Source organism: Camelus dromedarius, chromosome 26, assembly GCF_036321535.1.
Source record: "Camelus dromedarius isolate mCamDro1 chromosome 26, mCamDro1.pat, whole genome shotgun sequence".
NCBI classification, from domain to species: domain Eukaryota; kingdom Metazoa; phylum Chordata; class Mammalia; order Artiodactyla; family Camelidae; genus Camelus; species Camelus dromedarius.
The window spans coordinates 19,223,677-19,250,273 of NC_087461.1; the positions used below are offsets into that span (position 1 = coordinate 19,223,677).

General features: G+C 40.5%; 1 protein-coding gene across 7 annotated transcripts in view; it reads right to left on the reverse strand.

The window, feature by feature from the left end:
- The window catches only part of ARHGAP12 (Rho GTPase activating protein 12), a 106,640-nt gene that overhangs the window by 8,814 nt on the left and 71,229 nt on the right, over window positions 1–26,597 (reverse strand). For 5 of the 7 annotated variants that reach the window (XM_031444880.2, XM_031444882.2, XM_031444879.2 and 2 more), the window contains 7 exons: window positions 25,654–25,779; window positions 22,387–22,461; window positions 15,722–15,783; window positions 11,694–11,775; window positions 5,892–5,993; window positions 3,334–3,432; window positions 536–638 (listed from right to left, as the gene is read on the reverse strand). In XM_031444880.2, coding sequence (XP_031300740.2) covers window positions 536–638; window positions 3,334–3,432; window positions 5,892–5,993; window positions 11,694–11,775; window positions 15,722–15,783; window positions 22,387–22,461; window positions 25,654–25,779 — 649 coding nt within the window. The remainder of the gene's footprint in view (window positions 1–535; window positions 639–3,333; window positions 3,433–5,891; window positions 5,994–11,693; window positions 11,776–15,721; window positions 15,784–22,386; window positions 22,462–25,653; window positions 25,780–26,597) is intronic. The other 2 variants (XM_031444883.2, XM_031444881.2) reach the window with 1 other exon arrangement.

Below are 26,597 nucleotides of genomic sequence, written 5' to 3' on the forward strand. Positions count from 1 at the left end.
CAATGTAATTCACAAGAGGCCTGTGTTAGCAAACGCGATCCTTAAAACTGCTGGTGCTCGCTCTGGTCCTGTGCGTGTCTGCGATCTGGAGATTACATGTGGGCAGCGACATCTCACAGACACATCCAGTCAGGGGCGGCGGCCTGGTGCCCAGTATGTAGCTACATATACGTCCCCTGACTTCTGAGCATGTGAGAGTCTATCCAGGGTCTTAAATAGTAATTATGTATTTTTCAATCAGTAAAGTTCAGCTTCCTAGAGACCTCAATAGAAGTACGTTCTGTTGTCTGCATTTTTTTCTGTTTTAAGTATCACAGTATCTTAGAGTTAATACGATGCCATGGGGGTGCACACGGTGAGGCTGACAGATGACAAGGAGGTAACGAGGAGAGAGAATGAAACACTGAGACCACACTGCTGCACCTTCCAAACCCCGCAGTGTGGAGACCCCACTCGGCTCCTGCACTTTAAATCTCTGAAGAGCTAAGGGACAAGCCCTCTCACATCACTAGCAAAACAGGAAAGAGAAACTTACAACGGGATTTTTTCAGATCCTTGTGGTCTTTTTCTTTATCGTGCTTTTCCACTCCCGGTGAATCTGGCGTCTCCTCTTCAAGGGTTTCATCGGGTTCTATTGTCTGTCGGTGAGAGATTTTCCAGGCACATTACTTTTGATACCACTTTGGATGCAGTTCTCAGAATGATCAGCAATCCACTCTTCCGAATGGTTTTAGGGAACCAATCAGTATGCAGGGTGCGTGATTAGATATCTGATACATCTTTAAAAATACCTCCCCCCTCCCCCGGCATTAATTGTGAATTTCAATAAAGAAACAATTGCTGATAATTCACAGGATAATGGGCTTGTCCTGCGGATGAGGCTGTCCTGCCTCATTCTGACCGACTGCACTGAATGACAGCATGTTATAACGGGTAAAAGGTGAGGCTATAATCTATGGTGACAGAACAGGACAATGTCACATTCTCGGTAACAGTACACGACAAAGCTAACTAGCAGCAGCACATTGACTGTTTCACACAGACAGTCTTTTAAAGTTGCGCTGGGTGTCAACAGTTACTCATTACTCACAGACCCACGGTGTCAGGAATGGAAAGAAATCCTAGAACTTACGTACAGACTAACTGTAACAGTCACTTTTACAAGCTAAGAACATTGCTGTCTTTCACGCTGAGCACCTTACTCCACCCAGAGCTTATTTCTGTGTGCAGGGCAGGGAAGGCTCCAGTGTCGCCCTGGACATCTACTGGCCGCAGAGTGTCCACAGGTAAGTGGGTCTGTTTCCAGGCTCTTTTTTCTGCCACAGGCCTGTACGTCTACCCCAGTAAGGATACCACCTTGCAGGAGCTAACACAGCTTCATAAGGTCCTGACATCTGATTCAGCAAGTCTTCTTCACAGGTGTCTTAGATGTTCTTAGTCCTCTGCATTTCCATATGAATTCTAGAAACTTGCCAGGTTCCACCAAAAGACCTACTGGGATTTTGAATGAGGTTCAAAACTCTCAGATCTACAAATTTATAACTCATTTGGAAGAATACTGTAACTTTACATAATTGAATCTTTTAATCCATGAACAGGGCATACTTCTCATGTAACTAAGTTTTCTTCAATGTCTCTCAGTAAAGTTTTGTAATTTTCCTGGAAGAAGTCTTGCCCATCTCTTGTCATACAGTGTACAATTTGAAATTTTTATAGTCAGTAATATGTTTCTCTCTTTTCAGTTGGCTTACTCCCTGATCCTTTAGGCCTTCATTTAAAAAACCACTTCCTCTGCAAGGCGTCCTTTGACCCCTATACTAGGTCAGCCCTACTTCATCAGCATATGTTAGCAGTGTGCTGTACATCGCTGACCATCGAACCTCATCCCGCTTCATTATGCAGACCGTGCAGCGGTCCGTCCTCAGCCATCTTCTCTTCGACTGCAGGCTCCATGCACAAGGCGCGGTGCAGCTGTACCCCGGTGCCTGAGGTGCTCACACGTCTGTTAAGTGAATGTGGCATCCCTGCTCTCAAGGGTAGTGAACAGGGCACTGAGATGAGAGCTGAAAGCCCATATTGGGTGGGGGAGAAGGTACATTTGTAAAGACACACTGGGTTCAGGCTGTTGAATTTTAATGGGAATCACATAAGGTTTCTGAGCAGGAGAGGATTATAAACGTGACACAAGGAAGTTTCATACAGCAGAGGCGTTAAGGATGGATTGGTGGGGGATGAGATGGAATGAGGAGAACTGTTTAGGAGGCTACTTTTACTGTAAACATCCAAAGGCCTGTCTGTGGATTCAGGAACAAATGGAAAGAAAGGGACAAGGTTCAGAAATGTCATAAGATACAACGTTACAAATGGTGAAGGAAGAATTCACATCTAGACTGGTGAACAGTCTGCTAGAAGAGGCAAAAGCTGGAGGCGGAAGAGGTGAAGAAAACTCAGATTCCAATCCGGATGCCTTGAACTGGGTAAATCGTAAAGCTTTGGCGCTTACAAGGCTCCGTGGAGACATTCCGGTCCAACCTCTCTGTGATGAGTAGAAAAGCTGAGGCCCACAGAGGGAGGACACCTCGAGAAGACCTCAAGCCTTATTAACGATGAGGCACCACCCACAAAGTCCGTGAAAGACACCCCCTCCTGTCCTGAAGCCAGTGACCCCCCAGCTCTGTTTCTATCTCCGGCTGGTTTAGACTAGATCACGCCCTCCCATAAGCATTCGCTTCATCTCACTTCTGTCACTGACATGTGATGCTCAGACAGGAGCCGCGTCCCCACGTGGAGAGGGAGCGAGGACACACGCACCGTCTAAGGAGGCGCAGCCCCTACTTGCTGCTGCTTCAGAATACACACTTGGGCTTCTTTTTGGCTGTAATACACACAAGAAGAAACTTACCAGGAACATGAGGGCACTGTGAACAGAAAGGTCACGAGGAAAGAAAAGAGACGGCAGCTTCAGTCCTTTCAGCATTTTGCTCGGGACCTGTTTCTACCAAATAGTACTATTTCCAACTCATTCACGCCATGAACACCACGCCCGAGGCACAGTGTGACTGTCCCTGCCTCCTGAGCTACTTTCTTTTTGAACCAATGCCTCATGCGAAAACCCACGGGTGGCAAACACTCTATAAATGAGAATGTGAAATCACTCATTAGCCCCTGGGAATTGCTAAACGGACCACTGCTTTTCCCACCTCTGTCAAAATACGTATTTTTAGAAAGTGTTTTTTCACATATATTGCAAACTAGACACACGATAACCAGATAGAAAGCCAAAAAAGAAAACCAGGTCTGCAGTGAAAACAGTTACCTAAGGCGAACACACACCTGACTGCTGATGGTACCACTAAGAACTTTAAACCAGTCGTTAATAACACTGTCGTTATCAGACTGAATCAGCAGCTCTGTTCCTTGACGGGTTTTCAGCTTTAAAGACAAGAAGGGAGGGGAAAAGTATGGTTAGTGCTTTCAACCAAATAAATAAATACATTTAATTCAAAGCCTACAAAACCACCAGGAGACAATTAGATGCCATATATTACATGAATAGTGATGAAAGGCTACTGTACTACACAGCGATGAAGTATCTTTTGTTTTAGTATAAAGCAACACCAGCTGACTTATTTTACAAAACATGACTTTTTCTCACAACAGATTCTCAATGAAAATCTAGTAAGTTAGGAACCCAAACTCTATGACACAAATGCTATAAAACTTGCTGAAATCTACTATACTTTATCATTAAAAAAATAAGTTCAGGGGAGGGTAGAGTTCAGTGGTAGAGCGCATGCCTAACACGCACAAGGTTCAGTCCCCAGCACCTCCATTAACAAAGAAATAACCCTAATTACCTACTCCCCGCCAAACAACAAAAAAAACCAATTTTTTTAAAAGTTCAAGTTTCCAAACATTACATTTTAAATTAGAATTGAAACATAATTTGTAAAGAAATAAAATCTGTGGTATTTTCACACAAATCTGAGAAATTTTTTTCTCTCTAGTTAAAAAAATAAATGTAGAAAGAAAATATATGAGTTAGACTTTCATCATTTCCACTTTAACAGGGAATTGTAATGAAGTGGTACAAAGATGTAATAAACATCATACCCACTTTGGACAGAAACATTACCAAACTGTTAAACAAGAATGAAGTCAAGTAAGGATACTGTGTGTGACTCCATCTGAAGGCAACAACCACTTTATGTGTAATCTCTCTGGCTCAAGCTCCCCACACCTGGCTGGGGAAGAACGCTGAGGCAGTCGTAGAAAGCACTGCTTCTCCTTTCTGGTTGGTAAATGTTTGATTTCTTTTTTCCCAGAGGAACATATGGCAATGTTTTCCAAACAACATTCTGAGACATATCCCTCAACTAGTTCCTGAAGTCATGTTTAAAACGTATTCCTCAAAAAAAAAAAGAAAAAAGAAAAAAGAAAAACTCCACTAGGTGATATTAACTTGGGAAATACTGGACTGAAGAGAGTTAAACCAAATTCTGTCCTTCAAGACTTAAGAGTTTTGATACTCCAGGGTGCACTGTGACTTTCTAACAGAGGATTAAAATATACACTATTTCCCAAATTTATCTGACCACGGGAGGGATCCTTTTCATTCGGGAACGGAACAAGGCCGGCTCAGGAAACAGGGACCTCCTTTCCTGCGTGACTTTTCTAGGGAGTGGGCCAAGCCAATCAGCCAATGTTGACTATTCACTGCATGTCAGATATTCTGTTAGAGGTTCTTACTTAAATAAAAGGGAAAATGCAGTCTCTGCTTCAAAAAATCTTTTTGATCATCTAGTGGGGGCAATAATTTACAGAGAGGATGATAACTCAGGGTACACAGAAATAAATGCTGTTTTAAAAGCATAAAGCAGCAGCCTCAGTGTTGCAGTAATGTTTCTCGTGGGTCTTGGGAGATAGGAAACATCTGACGAGCAGAGACTAGCAGGTGATGCTTGAGGCAGATTAATCAAGAGTAAACACCATTGAGACAGGAAAACTTGGGTTCTACTCGGGAAACACCAACCGTTCCAGTCTGCCCAGACAACAAGCAGGAAAGGCCTGAGACAGGAGGCTACCAAGGAAGGTTGGGGTCTGGAAGATTATTTGCAAAGACTGTCTCAAAAAGCCCTCTGCACCCAGCACACCCCTCTACAGTGGGACTCGCTGCTCCTCCACCACCCTGCACCGCTGGCTGCCTCTGACTTGCTTTCGCCAGCAGAATACACTGCCCTCTGGCTCTTAAACCCAGGTCTCAAGAAGCCCTGCAGCTCTTACTCGGGCCCTTCTGGGACCCTGATGTGTGAAGCAGCCTGGGTGGCCCCCCGGGTGAGAAAAAGCCCAGCCAACAGCTGGCACCGAGCCTGGGACATGGGGTCTGAGCACCCAGCCCCTCAAGACCCTGGTGCCTGGAGCCCCGGGGGGGAGCAGAAGAATCACGCAGCCCGGCACAGGCCGCGTCCAGCGAACAAAGTGGTTTTTCTCTTAAGCTACTAAGTTTTGGGGTGGCCTGTTATGCAGCAATAAGTAACTGATACAGAGTCACATATTGCTGTGCAGGGCTTTGAATGACAAGTGGAAAGGTTTTAATTTATTTTTTAATTTTAGATTTGGCAGGTAAAGGAAACCACACCCTTGTACTGTTGCTGGGGAAAGGCAAGACTCGTGGAACAAAGGCTTGTAACCGTAGTCTGAGATCCAGTGATTTGTGCAAATGAAGCCACATCTCTACATCAGCTTTTTTCCCTTAAATTATGATATAAAACTGACTTAATGACTAACTTTGCCCTAACTAGTCACACTGAAAGACTATTTCCCAAAATAGCTCAGAACATAAAATTACTATGGTTAAGAATGAGAATTATACTTAGAAAAAAAAGCATTACCTCAAATACATTCTTCTTACTGGATTTATCCTTTGAAGCCATCTCAATCGTCGCTCCCTTAAGGTCCACTGTGAACTCTGGTTTGGACTGGTTACTCCCAAACTTTGTTTTAGAAAAAAGGAAAAACCTTTATGTGATATTCATGTCCGTATGTGTATCCAAAAAGAATCAAGACCAATTTTATATTATTAACAATAAATCAAACAGATGATTACCTCAAATTCTTCTCTTTTTATATTATAAATCCTATTTTAAATTAAAATTGAAAACTGTCTATAAGACATGAATATATAGTTCATAGAAAAGGAAACAAAATGGCTCAACTACCATCATTATAAGAAAAATACAAAATAAAGCCACACTAAACTCCTTTTTCACCCATTAGTGTAACAACAACAGAAAAATTTGATGAAAAACTGCTGGCGAGGCTGTAGAGTGTTAGGCCCTTGTTTGCAAGTGGGGTGTAAACCGAACCACCAGGGAGGAGAAACTGGTGACACTGCATCTGCAAATTTATGAACACATGCAGACCTTGGCTTGGCAATTCTGTTTTTTGGAATTTATCCTAGACTACCCATGACTAACATAAAATGATGTGTTCAAAAGGCAATATTCTTCACGTGGCAGACAATCAAATTCTTCTCCACCTAATAAACATTCTCTAAACCTCATTTTGTGCTTTCAAGAGGTATTTCCTTATCGACTATGTATGTTGTCAATGACTAACAGTAACCTGTGAAAACAAAACTCTGAGCTGCATGTTCTTTCATTCAGTCTTTGTCAGAAAGGAAAACAAGAGCCAGACGGTCTAAAAGCCTCGGCAACTTCATGAGGAACCGCGAAAACAAGGGGAAGACAGCCGACAAGGGTGGTTTGAGAGGAAAAGCACTTAGCTACTACATTTTGTTAGCCAGATAAGGAAAAGATTAGCAAACGGCAGAAAATTTATGTTTAATACAGACTTACTCTATATCTTGCCATCACTAACTTAAATTTTTGTTTAATCTGTTAACTGAGACTAGAAAACAGCATTCCTGTGTCACTGTTAAGGTCTGGAGGTTTTAAAATCGCTAAAGGCTGGGGAGCTGTCACCTCTAAAGTCATGAAGACTTGTCACAGGAAATTTCACTTGCTAAAATACTTCAGGTCAAATTATGTCTGTCACTGGAAACGGATCTCCCCCACCAACCTGTGATAGCTCTCTCTCTATTCATAACGTCAGTGACTGCCTGCAGGTTCACACTGAGTAAGTGGTCCAACTTCACCTGTTCCCTTTCACTTCATCTTTTCAGCTAGCAGTGTGGACTTAAATACTATACTTAATAGAACTGAACAAAACTTAGGATATTATATGGAATTTATTAGTGGAACCAAAACAAAATTTAGGGTATTTCATGGAATTTAATTAGTGGAATCATAATAAAAATCACAACAAAAATTTTAACAATTCAGCAAAGCCTTTGCCTTCTTTACTACATTTGTCATTCAAAAAAAATAACAACATGTAATTAATCTTAAAGCTGTTATGGGAATAACTTTCTGAGCAAATCTGATATATCCCAAAAGTTATAAAACTTAACTGTATACATTTAACAAAATGATAGAAATCAATTTAATTTAACTTGTTGTCATGACATGCTCTGTAGACAGATGGTTAGCTATAAGCTAAGGTATAAATAACCAACCCAATAAGATACGGTGACCAAACATAAATACAATGATGTGACTTGGAATTTTAGTTAAAATGCTTCAATACGGTTGGCCAAATTTTGTGTTCATTATCCATTATTTCTCAAAATCTAGTCCTGCTTTTCTCTACTGTAATTATTGCTCAAACATATCCACAGCAAAGAAAACAGAATTACTGTGGCAAGGGACATGCAACAAACACATACAGTGACAGCTGAGACGGGAGCAGACTTTACACATGCGACAGCAGGCCGGCGGCGGACAGAGTCTTTCCAGGAAGAAAGCAGCGAAAGCAAGAGCTCGGAGGCTGAGCCCTGGCGGCAGAGCGACTTGATGGGGAAGGGAGAGAATGATGGTGTCATTACGATGCACAATGGCAAGATGGCACACAGGACAAAACCACGGTGGAAACGACAGGACAAAATACCACTCCACAGGCAGACACAATAGAGTGAAGCTAGACTTCCAAAATGTTTTCGAAGGCCCTAGAATTCATCGTAGAATATTTCCTGACTTTGTTATTTTTAAGATGAATGTTTTATGCAACTTAAACAGACTTGTTTCCCTTATGCTCACAGCGGAGACCTGAGGGCTGGCGCAGAGAAGTCACAGGCCCCCCGCCCTCGGACCCAGCCCCTGCTCAGAATACCTGAGCTTCCTCCACGTGGCCGGCAGGGCTGTGTCCCCTGCCTGCCTGCGTCCTCTCTCGGGAAGGGCCCTACCATCCAGCTGGCCTTCCCCTTCCTCCAGGACAGCTCTCAACCAGAGGTGACTATGTCGCCCAGGGGACATCTGGCAATGTATGGACACGTTTGCAGTTGTCACAATGGGAGGTGGGGATGCTACTGTCATCTGAACAATCCACAATGCATAAGACAGCCCCACAACAAAGTATTACTTGGTCCAAAGAAGTGACTACTTTTAGAAATTTGAAAGCTTGTATAAATGAACCTGAACAAGTACCAGTATTTGTGGGGTGACTCTGACATACTCAGGGCACAGGATGACGGATCCTCGAGAGGGAGCACAGTGCTGTGTCGTACTGAGGCTGTGCCTGGCTGGTCCCCCGTTACAGCGTAAGCTCTAAGACAGGGGTTGCGTTATTTCCTCCTGAGGCCCCAAACTTAACACCAGGCCCAGAACACAGCAGGCTTTTATGTCTGCTGAACAAATGATGTGAAAGGAGGTAAGAAAAAGGCCAGTGTACTTTAAGTAACTGACATGAAAACCCAGTGGAAACCACTATTTTCCCAAAAACAGGTGGCAAGTACCAATCCTGAAGGAGAAGGCAAGGCTCACTGGATTTCTGGATGACAGAGCTTCGATGTGATTTATCTCACGGTGGAGCTGGTGCAGCGTACGTACAATGAGCACTCAATCTTAACCATCCGTGAAACCCCAAATAAACACAAAGCATGGATGTTTTTTAAAACAGAGCTTCAAACAGCAGAGATGATTTTGCTCAGTGTCCCATCGGTAAACAGGTACCCTGGAGTAGGTGTAAGGTTTGAACTGGCCATTTCTTCCAGTGGGTCTCAGTACAGGTTCCTGCGCCAAGTGGGGAACGACTCCATCAAGAACCAGCCTTCTAAGCTGTAGCCCCTTAACATGACGTCCAAGCCAAACTGAAGGAAAAGCAATCTCTTCCAACATCAAAGGGAAAACTGCTCTGACTTCTGACAGCATCTTCCTGAGAGACACTCAGGGGAGTTTTCACTACAGCTGATTTTTGTCTTTTGGCTTAACTATTAGCCTCAGGTAAGATGGGATTTCACTGTATAAACAGGATACATTTTACCTACGATGGATCTAGTTGGTGACTTAGCAGAGAAAAAGTGAGGATTCTTTCAAATCCTTTCTGAACAATCCTAATTACAGAGTTACTTGGGGAGCATCTTGTATATTTCACCAATTTAAAATATTTATGAATGTTACATGTCAGAATATATTATACATACTCACACAATTTTATTTGAATAATCTTACTTGTTTTTACTTAGTCCACTTAAATTAGTTTTTATTCCCTTAATATGTATTACATGTGGGAAGAAAAAGGCAGCCTGAGAATTTTTAATTAGCTGTAAAATAAAAATTAAGACTTGACTATATAACCAAGTATCTTATCATCTGTTTAGTTTCCAAGATTATAAAACAGTGTGACTACATTTTATTTAATGACACCAATCTGAAGTGACTTATATTATTAATAATGCATTAATAAATTTTCATTTTAAGGCAAAAATTCGAACAGTGAATCCTTAAGTTAAAACTTCATTAAGAATTCTAGAATTTCAAAGTTGGCTAGCTCAGTGAATTTTAAACTATGCTTCTGCTATTACCACATGGAAACCCAGCAACACAATTTTAGCTGATGAACAAAAATACCTCACACCCTCTGTCAGCATTAGTTTTAATGATGAGTTCTGAAGTATGTAAGGTCTTCAAGAGGACTTCATAAAATGCCACCAGCCTGTACTAATGGTTCTGCGCCGGCATATTCACTTAACATCTTCAAATTTAAAAAGAAATGTTTGTTTTCTTTAAGTCACATACAAATCTGCCTACCTCAGTGATGCCTCACTGACCACAATGGTCTGTCTACCTGCCTTATCTGTATATATCACAACCTTCAATCTTTAAGGATCAATAATTACCAAATAAATGACCTATTATCCTGCTTTCTTCAGGAACTTTCTTACTTATTAGTCTCTAATTGCTTCTCCATTTCTTTTCTTTCATCCATTTCCTTTACTCAATTTCAAATAAAAGCTGAGCCACAAGCAGGCACAGTCTTTTAGTCTTCAGTCTTCTAAAAATGCATTATTACAAACCCAAAAAGTGCCCTGCTTTACCTTAGGAGAAAAAGGAGAAATAATTACCAATTTCCCTTAAGATTAAGTCAAAACAAAATTTCATTCTTTTAACATAGAAAGCACATCACGGGTCAGTTCCACTGCACTGGCTGTCCAGAGAACAAACCAAAGGATGAGCGCAGCTAAAGTGAAATGTTCCAGAACGTTCACACTCAAGCTCAATCCAGCAGATATGGGGGTCGCTGTATCAGCGAATCTGAGGACTAGTGTGCTCTGTGGCTTTCCTGGTTCAGAACAATGTTACACGGCTGCATTATAAATGAAGACACTGAAAATTTGCCTGAGTTTTATAAGTGAATTTCTCTTTCATCAAACGTAAGGTCAACACGTCCTGTTAATTTTAAAGCAACTCAGTAATGATAAGAAATACTGGTTTAAAGTAAGATATAAAGCAGAAATTAGATTAATTTCATTTTAAAATTTTATTTAAGTATCGACACTTTAAACTTAATTACCAAACCTATTTTGGAAACATCCAGAGCATGGACTCTGGAGCCAGAATGGTACCCAGATCTGCTGCTTAGCAGTTATAAGACCTTCAGGGAGTTATTTAACTGTTTTACACCTCATTTTCTCATCTCTGAGGGGGTGTGGGGGTGATGAACAGCTGATCTCCCAGAGGTAAGAGGATAATACATACACCATCCTGCACATTCAGAACAGTACCTAATACATTTTAAGCATTCAAAAAGTGTTAGCTATTATGATGTGTCACAAATCGTAATTTTTGGTATTTGTATTACAAATAACCAAGGAGCAATGATAGTAAACACTCAAAATCCCACAAGTAATGGTGACATTTCATTCTTCTAAAAGCTGGCTGACGTCCTATGGAGACATGGACACGCGACCAGTGTCCAAGGGGCAGATTCATGGGGCGTGCCACTTGGCTGTTTATTTTCTGACTAAATATCTGAAAGAGCAAAGTCACAAATACAGGAAAGCTTTCTCGTCCTGAAGATGAACCAAGGAACGCATTCGTTCTCTAACGCCAAGCAGTAAGGCCACCTTTCAGTTCAACGGAGAAAACAGATTTTAACAATACAATGAATCAGACTTTTCTTAAGTAGCCATCTTCTATCTCTTAAGAGTCAAAACACATCTTTGACTAAGAAACCTCCACTTACTCTTATTTGCACTTGAGCTGTAGCAAGAACTCTGGAACACTCTGCGAAGTTCTGCTACACCACCACCCACATGATCTGAATGCATGGAGCCTCCAAAGGAAAGAAATACTCACCCAGCTTGTGCTACTTCCTTGAGTTTTGGTAAAGAGCAAAGAGGAACCCTGCAACACGGCCCATGACGACAGCCAGTTCTTTCTGCAATTATAAAGATGCCCAATTAAAACTCTGCTATCCAGTTTTTCCAGCCAAATTTAAAAAATTAAAACCTCCTTAGCTACTCCCAATGTTGTCTACAACTTACAGTCATTACTGACACTCTAATTGCTGTTATTGGGGATATAATTCTAGTGGAAATCACAATCACTCTATGGTCCCAACTGACCATAAAGGCCCCAACACAAATGAAATTAATTACAGATATAAGTCATTGGAATAACACCTAATTGCTGAAAGTGCGTAAAAGTAACCCAGCACATCTGTGCTCAAGGGCACTAGTGTAAAGTCACGTGAACACTGCATTTGGGAAGAATTCTTATCCACAATTAAAAATTAGACGAACATGCGTATCTCGCCTAATTCTCTGCAGATACAGATTGTGTTACATTTCTCAGTCATCTCCCTTCCCCTAACAAGGCTGCGCTAGGGAAGCGGCAGACAGCAGGCACACTCTAATTGTACGATAAATTACACACTGATCACTGAGGTTACTACTACTAAAATGAGGCTTTTAAAAAAGTATTTTTTCCTAAATTACAAAACCAACACATACACTATCTCAAAACTCTGAACACAGAAATGTACAGAGGAAAAGGCCCCCACTTCTCCTCCTCACCCCACACTCCAGAGGTAACCAATGTTTACCTTACAAGGCCATTCTACTGCTGGCAGGCTAAAATGAACAGCTGAACATACGGCCAGTTTTGAGAAAACTCAAAGCAGCACATTTTCAGAATGTAGAATCTAACACCTATCATTTAGACTCACTTTATTATTTTACTACTTTTTACGTCTACTTGAAAAGTGGAGCAAAGTTTGCTGCTACTGAGTTTCTGTCCGTTCTTCCTTTTACTTCCTGCGGTGTTGCTTATAGGGCCTTACTGCTGCTGACTCAATGAACGCCTGTCCCTGACGGCCTGACCCACGGCGCTTTATTGTTTTAAAGATGCTGAAGGCTTCTCCCCTGAATCGGACCTGTCTGCTCTGAAGATCCCTATTCCTGCTCTACTTTTTACACCTTTGATTTGCCTGTTTGTTTGTTTTCTTCTCTGAACCATTTTTCAGATGTCTCTACTAGATACAAGAGAGTTAGGTTTTGTTTTGTGTTTCAGTCTGAGCACCGTTTTTCTTTCAATAGATGAGTACCTATTGATGATACTGACTCATTGATATTGATATGATAGATGTATTTGGTACTTGTTCTGTCATCATTTTGTTGTATTTTCATTTTATTTTATTATTTTGTTTTGTGTGGATCTCCAGATATTTTGGAAGATTAATTTTTTATATGCAAACTTACTTTATATTCAATATTTTACTTCTTTAGATCTGTTAAGTCTCTCCTCTGAAAAATACTAAAATATATTCTCACTTTAAATATATTTCGACTGGTAAATAAACTTTTTGAGTTTAATTTTCAAAATCAGAAAAACTGTAGAATATTTATATGAGAACAAATATTGAATATTTGAATACTGAACAAGTGACAGTTGCCTCAAGGACTGTGTGACTGAGTTAAAAGCAGAATTAGTCACTTTTTTTCATGGAACCCAATTTTTTTCCTGAAAAAACAACTGATGGATACACTATGGTTATTTAGATTTGAGTATCTGACAGGTAGACATTATCTCAAAAATAAATAAAGCAAGCCTGTCATTTCAAGGAAAATAAATGATAGCACTTGTTGACAATAACAAATTAAAGCTTTCAAACATAAAGCAGAATTTTGGAAAACTTGGCACATCTACCACTATGAGGCTGACAATTTCCCAATATGTAGTGAGTCTGATGATGATATTACTGATTTGTGATTCTATGATATTATAAAATAAAATGTGACAACATTTGAAAATTCAGCAAACTTAGTAAACCAGTATTTTCCAAATGACATACAAGATGCTACAAAGTTATATATGGGTAAAGAGTCATTCAAAGTGCAACACAGATCTCTGGATTTTAATGTAACTGAATATGAAAAGTTCAGTGACAGTTTTTCAGACCCGTCACTGCAACTAACATTTATGGAATTCTGGTGGAGCAGCAAAATATGCACAATGATCTGAGAAGGCTATTAAAATACTCTTCCCTTTTTCAACTTTATCTACGCAAAGAATTTTCTTCATATCCTTCAACCAAAATAGTATGTCACAAAAGACTGCAGAGATGAGAATCCAGCTGTATTCCATTAAGGCAAATAATAAAGGTTTCTGAAAACAAAACAATGCCACGCTTCTGCTGGAAATTTTTACACTAGAAAACACAGGGGGGTTTGTCTTCAAAAAAATGTTATTCATGTTAACATTTATTAGTTATTAGTTTTATTAGTTATTATTTTAAAAGAGTTAAGGCTCTTAAAATGTCTCAATTTTAATTTCTTATAATAAATAATTAGATATAAACTATATAGACAAAAGTTCTTTGCAGTAATCAATAATTTTCAAGAGTTTAAAGGGGTCCTCAGAGTAAAATGTTTGATAACCACTAAAAATACAGGAAATTAAAACACCATTTTGCTCAACTCTATATAAATAAATCTAAAGATAATAAAGTGGATGATAGTCTTAGGAAAACATAAATCACCAAAAGTATTCCAAAGGAAGCAGAAAACCTAAAAGACTGAATTGTCACAGGAAAAATGAAAACAGAAAGTGGCCAAAGACCTATCCGCACTGCCTACGTCCAAAAGGGAGAAAGAGGAACATAAAGACCCAGCTCTCACGGCCTCTGCCGAGGACAGACGACCGCGGGGTCTGCAAAGCGACCTCAGAGCGCTCGAGAGAACAGCTTCCTTGTGCCAGAGTCTGACACAGACAGTTCAGTAAAGCACCTCTGAAAACTCAACCACATGTAAATTTTAAACTCTTTCTTACACAACAGATTGATCTCATCTTGGCTATAAAACCACAGCATTTCAGCAGTTTTTAAAAGCTGAGAGAAATGCAACTTATTTTACAAAGAACTTATTTCTTTAACTCAGTAGGAGGTACTACTCATTAACCAAAAAACCAACAACCCAAGAGAAAAACTGAATTTAACAACAACAAAAAAGAAAAGCAAATGGCTTATGATACTCTCTCATTAAGAAGAAATTCAGATAAAAAATTCCATTTTTCCTCTAATGTCTATTAGCAAAGATCAACGAATTTGACAACATACTGAACGGGCAAAAGTGTGGAGAAACTGAGGCGACTGGACAGTGGAAGTGACTCAGCGTGTTGGGACACAGTCTGGAATTCTATCGAAATGACCACTGCAGGTGGCCCAGCAATCCCACTGCTGTAAAATTTACTCTGCAGGCGGATCTACAACTCGCAAAATGTACTGTGCAAGACACTGACTGTGATACCGTTTGTAACAGCAAAAAAAATGTACACACCCTAAATGTCTACCGACAGACAGGCAGAGTGACATACTTGCAAGTAAGTAAGGTAAATAAACTGTGACACAGCCGTGCGACACATGACTGTGCAGCAGTTAGAAACAGTGCAGCTGCTCCACAGGCAATGGGACAGAACCACCTCCAAGACAAACTGTTAGAAGACTGTGTTAAAACAGTTAATCTATGTGCATACAAATATATGTATCTTCTATCTCTGGAGGAAACCAGTACATCTCACTAGACGTAACTGGTTGCCCCTGGGGAGGGAAACTGATGTACCTTTGTGTTTTGCCATGTGCATTCTTACTTACTAAAAAAAAATTTAATAAAGCTAATGCTTGCTCAGAATCCTCTGCCTTATCACCTTAAGAAATATGTCACAACAAAAAACTTTTCCTGCACTTCATGACAATTCTATATACATCACATTAGAAAATACATTATTTGAAATTCTTTGAACCTTTCAATCATTTCTACTAGAATTATAGTTTTTATTGATTTCAATCAGATGAAGCATGTAAGAACATTAATGATTTGTGGACTTACCGAACCTTTTTCCCATTTTCAGTAATTTTTGTTACATTTAATAATCCGTACTTCTCTTGACCCTATGGTATGGAACAGAGGCAATACTGTTTATACGTCATTCATATAGACAAGGAGGTCCAAATTCTTACATGTGACTGAACCAAACTGATCTGGTACTCTAAAAATCAGCTTCAAAGAAAAGATTGGTCAGTATATAATATGCTTAGTTCCAGGTACATTAAGAATATAATTTTCTAATACTTCTGTAAAGTTATTTTCAGTTATTTGATAATTAAACACTTGGTCTTCTCAAGTAATAGCAGCCATAAGGTTAAAAAAAATCAAATTAGATTTCCATATGAACACTGGAAAAATGATTTATGACTTCCTGTTCAAAGAAAGTGATACAAGGCTATAAAAATAAATACAGTGCTGTAACAATAAATATTACAAAAAAGGAATTATTTACTTTGCTGTTATTTTACAACAGTATAGTCTGAAATTAACTAGATGGAGCAAATGCAGTGACTGTATTTAATAAATTACTTAACAGTAGGCAGTACTCTGCATAGAACTGGCCTAAATGTGGCACAAAGAATCCAATATATGCTCCACTGGTCACATTATCAGACGGTGAACTGGGCTCTGGGCAAACCAGACAGATTAGTGAGCTGATGGGAAAACACTGACACAGCTTTATCATCAAATTCTGGGAAGGCAAAGCCACTGTGCTCAAACTGAAGGTTATCTTAACACTTTTCCAGGTGGAGGTGAGGCAGGACCTTCTCACTGCTTTAGCTTCTTACATTCAAATGAATTTAATCAAAGTGAATGGGTGCCCAGAGCAACCATCAGCATTAGTGAGTGAGTACAGGACAGAGCAGTCAATTTTACTTCAACTACAACACACACGCACGATACACACATATACAGGAAAAAATATTCCCAGCTCAGAATTTATTCCTAGCTATCTAACTCACACCTCAGCTATTTTCCCAATGTAATCCGACCAAATCTTTCTCGTATGGGAGATAACCATAATATTGAGTATTTTCTCAATAATGTCTAGAACATAATGTTTGAAGGTTTTGCCTGGTCTGATAAAAACTCACATCTACAGACAAAGTGGACAAACTGCTACGCTATTCGTTTTTGGAATACTGGGAGCCTGGGAAATAGCCATGTTACTGCAATTTTTTCACAAAGCATAGGCTGGATCTCCTTAGACATGCAAGTCTGAGACTTTCTTAGAGTTCTCTGTTGTCTCTCGTGGCTGCAAGTGCGCACAGGAGGTTAAGTAAGAATACTCCCAATTTACTACCAGAAGTGGGGAGGGAAAAAAACCCCAGAGACTGAGGAACCAAGTAACACTCGTCTGAGGGATGGGCACTGGTTATGTGCGCACAGGAAGTGGAAGGGCAGAGGTGGGAACCTGCCTTTTGAAAACCGCTGCAGCTAGAAGTGTGCAGGGTGAAAAAGCAGAGATGGGAAGGGAATGCAAGCATCAAAGCAGGAAGGAAACTTAAGGGAGAGCAGAGATGAAAGATGGCCTGAGCCTCAGGGGAGAGACACCCTTGGCCAGGGATTCTCACCCAGGCCACGGAGGGACTGAAACCGTGCAAGACTGGGTGTGTACATGTGTCATTCAAGGAAACGGTCCAGAACGCTCCTGGAATCCTCACAGGGACCAGGACTCAAGTACTAACACTCTAAGTAGTAAGCACTCTAACTTGAACATAAAATAAGAACAAAACTGGCCACATCCAAAACACACAAATACAAAAACAACTACCACGCAACCTGATAAGTCTCAGGTACCTCCCCCACACACACACACACCCGGGAGGGAGCGGAGGGAGGAGGAGCAGGCTTCCCGGGGACAGGACCCAGGGGCGAGGAGCGAGGAACCGGTGTTGGCCAGGGAACAGCAGCAGATGAAAAGGACAGACAGTTGAAGGCACAGAAGCTCACAGCGCATCACATCTAAGGCCCTTCCTGCTCCTTTAACCTACTGGGTGAGGCGGGGATACAGCAAGAAACCAGCAGAGGAGAGAATGAACCGGGGGAGGGTGAGGCAGGACCAACCTATTCCATCCAACCAGCACACTCTGACCCTAAGAGATGCTGAAGGCCTGATGTGATCGGTTCAGGAGCCAGAACTGATGGGGATGCCCCGTGAGGGTGGGAGGGAGGGCCTGGGGAGGCTCCCAAGCTTGCGTGACTGGGCACACGGGGGCATCTCGGCTGAGCTGACGCTCAAGAGAGGCCTTCCCTGGCCCCTCAGGTAGGAGTCCTCCGCCCTCCAGTGACTCACTAGGGCCCCCACTCTTTTTCCTTCATAGCACCTGATGCAGAGCGCGGTGCCGTATCATTCATTCACCGTCTACGCCATCAGGCTGTACGCGGTGCCCAGCCAGGTGTGGCGGCGCCCAGCACAGTGCCCAGCATGTAGCTGGTGCTCAATTCACATTGGCTGAGGTAATTAGCCAACAAAGTCGCTTTGCTATCACAGCAAAGAAACACAAGGAGAGAAGGTCAGTGAAGGACAAAACAAAGCTTCAACACTGCAGTTTCTGATTTTGACGCAAAAGTGATGAGCAGGCAGACAGGTTTGGCGATACAAGTGTGAGATCTGGGGGAAATTAGGACATATTATTATTTCATACCATTTGGTATACATTTGCTACTTAATATCATTCAAAAATCAACCAGTGTTTTTGTGCAGCTTACTAAAATAACCCCATAAAAATACCTTGTTAAGTCTTGTAAAAATTACCCATATTCACCAATGAATATTTCTTAATCTAAATACAGCTGATACTCCAAAGGACATAACATGTTGAAAAGGCAGGATATTTTAATAAGAACTAGCAAAACATAAAAAAAAAAAAACTAGCAAAATATGGTTACATTTTAACCAGAGAGATTGTAGTAAGATTATCCTATTCTAGTAAGGTAAGAAAACAACGAAATGTCAGTTCTATTAAGTAACCTCAACGAAATGTCAGTTCTATTAAGTAACCTGGGAAAACTTCCATAGGCTCATCATCACTTTGAAGGGCCCAGATTTTTCATCGATTTTGCATTCATTTACTAAAACAGACTTTCCCAATTTTGGCTAATAGTTATTACATGCCAAAATTAATACTGCCCATTAAAATCTTTACCTCCAGTTAATCATGTCATAACTATGTAATAAAAAGATTATTCTATACTGAGTAAATAACCTTGCACAATGATACAGTGCTGAGAGAGAACCAGGGAGATCAAATGCCCAGAGCAGGTAAATCTACACACACCCTTGAACTGTGGCTGCTCCGGGGGGCGGGGGAGGTGTGTGCAGCAGAGAGGTATGAGTCTCCTTTGAACGTAATGAAAACATCCTGAAACCAGGTAGAAGTGACCGCTGCACACACTGTAAATACACTAAATGCAACTGAATGATCTACCTTAAAATGGTTAATGGCTACTTTTATGTTATGAGAATTTTACCTCAAAAAAAAAAAAGTTTAAAGAACCAGAGTTACAAAAAAAAATTTGTTTAAATCATGTTTTTTAAAAAGGCTTTAGAATAGACTATCCAATGGGGAAAAAAATCAGCCAATTTGTCCGCTAATACTTTTGTTAAAGAACGTGCTGAAATGTCTTTTTCTGCAAAATGAGTAATGCATTTGAATACCATAATTAGAAATATAAGGTCAAAAGCTCAGGTTTCCAAATTGTGTGTTTTAAAATTTTATTCAGGATTAGGTCATTGGGAACTTTCAAATGCATATTCTCAAACGCACACTAGGACAAAAAGCGATTAGGTTCTTAGATCAGCCTACAAAATCCTTTTAATCCATACTGTAGTCATATTATAGAGAAATATATTACTGATTTTTTAAAAAATGTATACACAATATTTCAAAAAAGGACTTGAAGTGACTATAGAAAATAACAATGCATTTTAAAACTGGAAATGAAACAAGAAAAAAGGAAATGTTTAAAATTTATATTGAGATGAAATTTTAATCCGATTTGATTAGAAGAGATTGAATGAAAACATTATCTTAAGTGAACAAGCCTGTCAAAAAAGACCACATACTATATGATTCTATTCATATGAGATGTCCAGAATAGGGCAATCTAGTGAGACGAAATACATTACTGGCTGCTTAGGGCCTGATGGGAGGGGAGGCAGAGGAGGAGACAGCAAATCACTTATTTTCAGAGGTGATGAAAATATCCTTAAATGGCTGTAATGATGGTTGCATAGATCTGAATATACTAAACACCACTGAATGGTGCATTTTAAGTGCGTGAATTGTATAGGATGTTACATTTCAATACGGGTTTAATAAAAACAAAACAAAAAAGATGAGATGGAAGAGGTAGCTAGCAATTTGCAGAGATTTAAAGATGACATCAGGTAACTAACACTGATCACAATGTCATTTCCATTTCTACATCTGTAGTGTCCTTTTTCTTACCACTAAGACTTTATACCAATCAGATGTGAACTCACAAAGAACTAAAAATTACCTGTTTGTATTAAGTGGGTAAGAGTGGGAAAGACAGGCAAGACTCAGTGGGAACAGGGCAAGTGGGGAGGAGGCAGCAGAGGCCGAGGAGAAGTTCAGGGAGAGCAGCAGCCTCCGGAGGGGGGCCAGGCAGCAGGAGGGGAACAGACCGGCCTCCGGGAGGAAGAAACAGAGCTGCACCTCCAGAAAGAAGGAAAGAGGACGCTGGAGAGGCGGTTACCGGCGACCCTGACCGAGTCCAGCCTTGTCAGGTCACTGCCAAACTGCTGAGTCCTTTGTAACTCCACGTGGAACATTTATTAGTTCGTGTTTCTAGAATTACCCTTTTACCAAGAAGCAAATAATTTTAAAAGGTCTTCTTAGAAGTTAAATATTACCTATATTTTAAAGGAAGTTAAAAGGGGTTTCTGCTTTCTTCCAGGGTGGGCTGAAAGGTTAGGAGAGTTGCAGTAACAGCACCTTACAGTCATACAGGAATTCTCAGCAAAACCACTAAAATCATGCTCACTTTTATCTTTCTTTAATGCTTATGGACCCAGGTATGTGTTAAATTACGTGAAAGACAAAAAGCAGAAAGCAGTCCCTGTGGCGCTCATGCCCTCCGCAGGGAGCCAGGGCCACACGGGGGCCTGGGCCACCACCTGCGGAGTGGGTGACAGGGAGTTCAGGGAAGGTGGGACCAACGTCACGCTGTGGTCAGTCTGGCCGGGCCCCAAAGAGTCACCTCACAAGTCAGCACAGGATTTAACTAAGCGCAGAGAAGTGAGGATGGGCAGCCAGGGAAACAGCCTGAGTACCATCAGAAGGACCCACGGACAACGCAGGATGTGACTCGAAAGACAGATGGGATAGGGAAGAGCCAGACAGGGAAATGGCATCTGTGGAGTCTCTGTCCCTGAAAAGTCAGAGGAGCCCTAGTAAATACCCGTGTCCAGTCTCCTCCAGCTCCACAGAGACAGGAAGTATCAACAGTAGCCTGTCTTTTCAAAGCTTTAGAAGTTTGTCTCATTTTTTCCTTCGGCCAACATCTAGGGACCGGCTACGCTATGCACGCACGGGCTCCCTGACCAGCTGTAAGGCAACGTCGCTCTGTCAGGTGGGGAGATGTGACCAGAGGGTGGGAAGCTCCGAGGAAAAAACCAGAAATGAAGAGTTAGTCATTTTATGGAATCAAATACAATATAAGTAAACACTATGAAGAGCATCACAGGGAAACTGGACCAAACCCAGAGGACCGGACAGAACTCCGAGGGGGGAGTGAGGACGGAGCGCAGGGGATGAGGGGGCCAGAGCGGGCAGAGGCCGGGGGCACAGGTCTCAGTGGCCAGGGAACATGTCTCAGTGGCCGGGGGCATAGGTCTCAGAGGGTGGGGGACACAGGTCTCAGAGAGTGGGGGACACAGGTCTCAGTGGCCGGGGAGGGATACAGGTCTCAGTGGCCAGGGGCACACAAGGAGCCCCGACTGAGGAGCAGGCCCCTGGGGGAGGGGGACAACAAGGAGGGGCGAGGACACAAGAGGTGGGGGCAAGAGCCAAGAGTGCCCGGCCCACAGCCTCACTGCCCGTCCAGTCTTCACTCTTACGGCTGGGCAGGAGCACAGGCTGCAAATCACAGGGAAGCCTGGGAGGCCTGCAAGTACCGGGATGGAGTAAAATCCCTTCAAAGGTAAGACAGTGAAAGGTAAGGCAGCCCCCCAGTCCAGGCGAGCCTGACGCTGGGTCATGGATCTCCCGTACTCTCCGGCACAGGCCGGGCAACGCATTCTACAGCTTAGGGGAAAACGGCCTCTAAGCTCTAAGAAGGAGGGAAATGCTTCTTACCTTTGGACTGCTGGCCTGAAGGAAAAAAAGGTGAAGTGTAATCTGATCGTATACTCCAGAGATTTTTGCGTTTATTTTTAAAAAACAAAGATAAATTCATCACCTACAAATATGTATATAGCTTAATCAAGAAGATATCATATTTGCATAAAAGGGGAATTTTGAATCAACAAAATATAATTTTTAAAAAATTTAAACCTATTATCTGATTTTTAAAAGACCAATGAAATTGAATAGAAGCCCCAAAGAGATTTAAACATTGCACTTAGAGAAAATTAATTTACTGAAATTGATTGAAATAATTGGACTATATTATCTATATGTTGCTATCATACTAACTGTATCTTGGTGCTTTGGTGAAGAGGGAGAAGGCTCATTTTCAGGAGAGCAGGGTTTTGAGGCAGGTGGAGAGTCCTACAAGAAATAAGTAATGAAAAGCGTTACTCTATTTCATATGATTATATTCCTCCCTCCACTCACAGTGGGAGAGCTTAGGAAGGGAGGCTAAGAAAACTTTTTCCTAGTTATTTCCCTTCTCTGTTCAGCTCTGAAGCTAACATGGTACAGATGTGAAAACTCAGATGTCATAAAGTTTATAAAATACGGCATAATTTACACCAATTACAGGTAAATTTAAAATCTGCACATGGAATTACTGAAAAGAAATGATGCATGTTCCCTTAAAAGCACGATGCTGCATCAGTATGAACTAACCGTATCTAAAACAGGTGAAAACCAAACACTTGTCGATAAAAATGCAACAGTCAGCACGCTAACGTGCTCCTGGCACAGCGGGTATGAATACCAGGACTAGACGAGGAACAGCCACAGGAACTAACTGGCGACTGCCAGAAAGAGACTTTTATTTTAGTCAACCGCTATGTAAGAAATTAAACTATTAATATTTAATGTAACTTATACCTAACTTTTCAATTTCAGAAATAAGCAAGATTTTTTTAAACGCAAAGAAGAATTCTCAGATTTACACATTAATAATTCACCAGGAAAAAAAAAAGAACTACTTTAATGTCTAAGCGTAAAAGAATATAATGGGGCAAACCAATAATGTGCATTTTAAAGCAATTCTGCTTTGTCAGTATTAAAACACAGTGCATGATTCCCACCACAGATGTTTGTGAGACTATTCATGGAGGATAAGACTGAGAAAAACATTTATTTGGTTAGCAACAGCCAAGTTCCATTTCACTTTTCTCCATTCTCTTAGATACTTTGAATAATTTCAGGAAAAGAAAATGAGAAAAACCATATGCTAATAACTGTTATTAATTTTCCTATAAAGTCAAGTAATTTCGTTGAAACTTCATCTTCACATCTGTATCATCTACTTCCCCACACGTATGGAACTGACACGGCACTGCTGACAAGCCTGAGAACTATGTTAAATCACAATACAAAAACCAGTACTCAATATCCATTTACTTAAAAAACAAGTCTTCAGGTTTGTACCTTGTACAATTTTAAATACAGAAACTAGGTAGCAGTGAAAGTTCACAGGGAAAATCCTTAAAGGCACTACCTTAAAATCAAACATCCAAGGCCAACACTATAAATGGAGAAAACATTAAAATCGTATCAAATATACCTTTATAAAAAGAAATTACACTTAACGTCCAAATCTCAGTTTAGCCTCATTTAAATATTTTTTTCTGATAGCATCAGATGTTTCACTTTTCAATTTTTGCCTTCTAAGGAGTGTCTAATATTGAAAGTCTGATAAAAAGAGGAAAGATTTGATGACACATATACTAGAAAATAAGTAGCTGAATAAAATGAATGGCAATTATGATTTTTCATAGCACTATTGGACCTACAGAAATAAAACCCACAACAAATGGAGTAATAATGTAAATATAACAATTATGATTAGAAACAAATTTACATGTATATATTTATGTATATTTATAAATGTATATGCATATATAAATACATCTTAAATGTCTACAAGTAGCAGGAGTTAGTAAAAACCATACACAGGCAGAAACAGATGTACCCACACCCACACACAAACCCCTACACACACCTACCTCCTCCAAGGTCATCTGGCAATTGAATTAGAACCTGCGTCATCATGGCAACGTTTGCTACAACACATAGTATCAGGTTTCTGTGATTACGTTTCAGGGTATATATACGTGACCCCTTAATCTTAGTCAGCTGGTCTATTCTGGCAAAGACCCTCTTCTGTAACCTCCAGTCTTAAACATGTATATACTCAGTGATGATGGTAAACAGAGGAGTTTACTTGGTGAAGCAATCACCTGTGATTCATCATCTATGATTCCTTTTATAAAGGGTAGGGGGAAAAAGATATTCCTCCCCAAAGTAAGTAAATCTCTAGTCTCAAGAAAATCATGTTATCACAACTCTGAAACAATTAGATGAAAAAGGATATGTAACAGGAACGTCAAACAAGTTATTCTAACAATAGACTGAAAATGAATCTCAAGAAAGATTAAAAAGGAGTAAGAAATTCTGAGTCTACATCACCAAAATAGCCATCCTTTTGTTCTGGTACCAAGAGTCAGCGGAGCTGGTTCAGGAACGGCTTTTGCATTAGAGCATTCATTCCGTACGGTATAGGAGCCTCTGTAGACACTGAACTGTAATCTGGCTCTCGGAGTTAAATGAATTTTTTCTTTAAAATCTCTAGGACTGTTACCTACACAGGTTAATCTCAATGTTAATGCAGTCTCAGGGATTCTTCAACAGCAGTCTCCAGAATTTCTTTCCTTTAATATGCCCTCTCTATTCCACCATGTAACATCCTTACAAACAGAAATCAGAAGTACTTGTTTTGCTTATTGATCGAGATAATTTAGAAAGGAATTTAAGACTGAAAGTATCCAAACACAGAGAAATATGCGGCAGAAGAGTTCATCTTGTTTCATTAACATACCTAAGAATGCAGGAACCAATTAATTACACGAAAAGAGAAGCCTGATGGTAAAATAAAAAAAGAGACTCCAATGACCAGTATTTGAGTTTCAGGGTGTTACTGCCACCCTCCCATTTTAACATTAGTGTGTCTGTTGTTCAGTAAATTCGTCCTAATTTCCTAGTCTAACCACAAAATGAAGCCACAATGTAAAGATGTAACTCACAAGAAAAGTTAAAAACTTTATGGCTTTTCCAGTCTCATGTTTGCAACAAAATTCCTCCCGTTTGAAGCAGAGAACATTGCGTCTCAGGTAAAAGCAGCACTTTGTGCAGAGAGCACTTAGGGACTCAGAGGGAGCAGGAATCCACCCTGCCCTGCGAGGGGAGAAGGTAAAGACACGTCTACTGTTGAACCTCCCAGAGACTGGAGACCAACAGTAACAGGCGCGTGACTTTAAAATAAGACTATCAAAATGCCCCGTGACCTACTAGGCCCAAATGTGTAACGTCAGACATCATCACGCCACACGTCAGTCAGCCCATTGTGCAAAAATCAAAAAACTTCAAAACCAAACCCCACGCAGGAGTAAAGTGACGCGACATACAACACTGGTCACCTAGGTATCAGATTCGACTAAGGAGAAAATGAAATGATAAAGGATAAAGAACGTGCAAGAACACTGCACAGATGCCCTCGGGAAGTCCTACCTTGTCGTTGGTGTCCAACACAATGGTGCTGTGTCTCCACTTTGTTAACACTATTGGTTCTTGCAGCCGCCTGTCCAGACTCCGACTTTTAATTATTTCTCTTTGCTGCTGAGATGAAGCATTATACTAAAGAAAACAAAAGTATACCTCGTAAATAATAGGAACAAAAGAGGAATCCAAACATGCTGGCTCCAAATGACACGTGGTGTTAGGCAAAGCTCACAACATGACACCAACTTAAGTGTTCTCATCTCTGACCAGCACTGTAGCTCAATCAAGATCACAGATTTATATGGTGGACAGGCCACATTAATGTCATCGTTTGGCAAAACACTTAATCTCCCAAAGTCTAAGTTTCATCAACTATAAAACAGATACAACAGAAATTTTACCTCATTCACAGTTATAGGATTGAACAGTGTAAGGATTGCCAAATGTTACCCTGATAGGTTCTCAATGACATTAATTATTACAATTTATAAAATGAGGTCACTGAACAAATTAATTTTCGAAGGTTCCTTCTACTTTGAAAATCCACAGGAATTCAATTTTTGGTTTAGGTTTTAAAGTGATGCTTTCATACACAACAGTATTCTCACATTTAAAGGAGTTTTTGTTTGTTTTTACTCTTTCACTTGCAGGCCAAACACACTATTATTTGTTTCTCACAACATAACCTGGTCAAAAGGGAGAGATGGTACTAGTGCCAAAGACCAACCCTGAATATATCAGCTGTGTACAAAGGATGGGAAATGACTGCCAAGCGAAAATTACATATAAATAAGGTATCAAGTCCTGTGCTTGAAATGTCAAGTAGATCACCAAGCATAAGCATTGATAACGGTGAGGTTTTTAAGAGTTATGCTGTTCTATGCAGGCAATCTGAATAAATTATAAATAATAACTTACAATAAAATGACAAAATCCATCTACTTTTTAAGAGA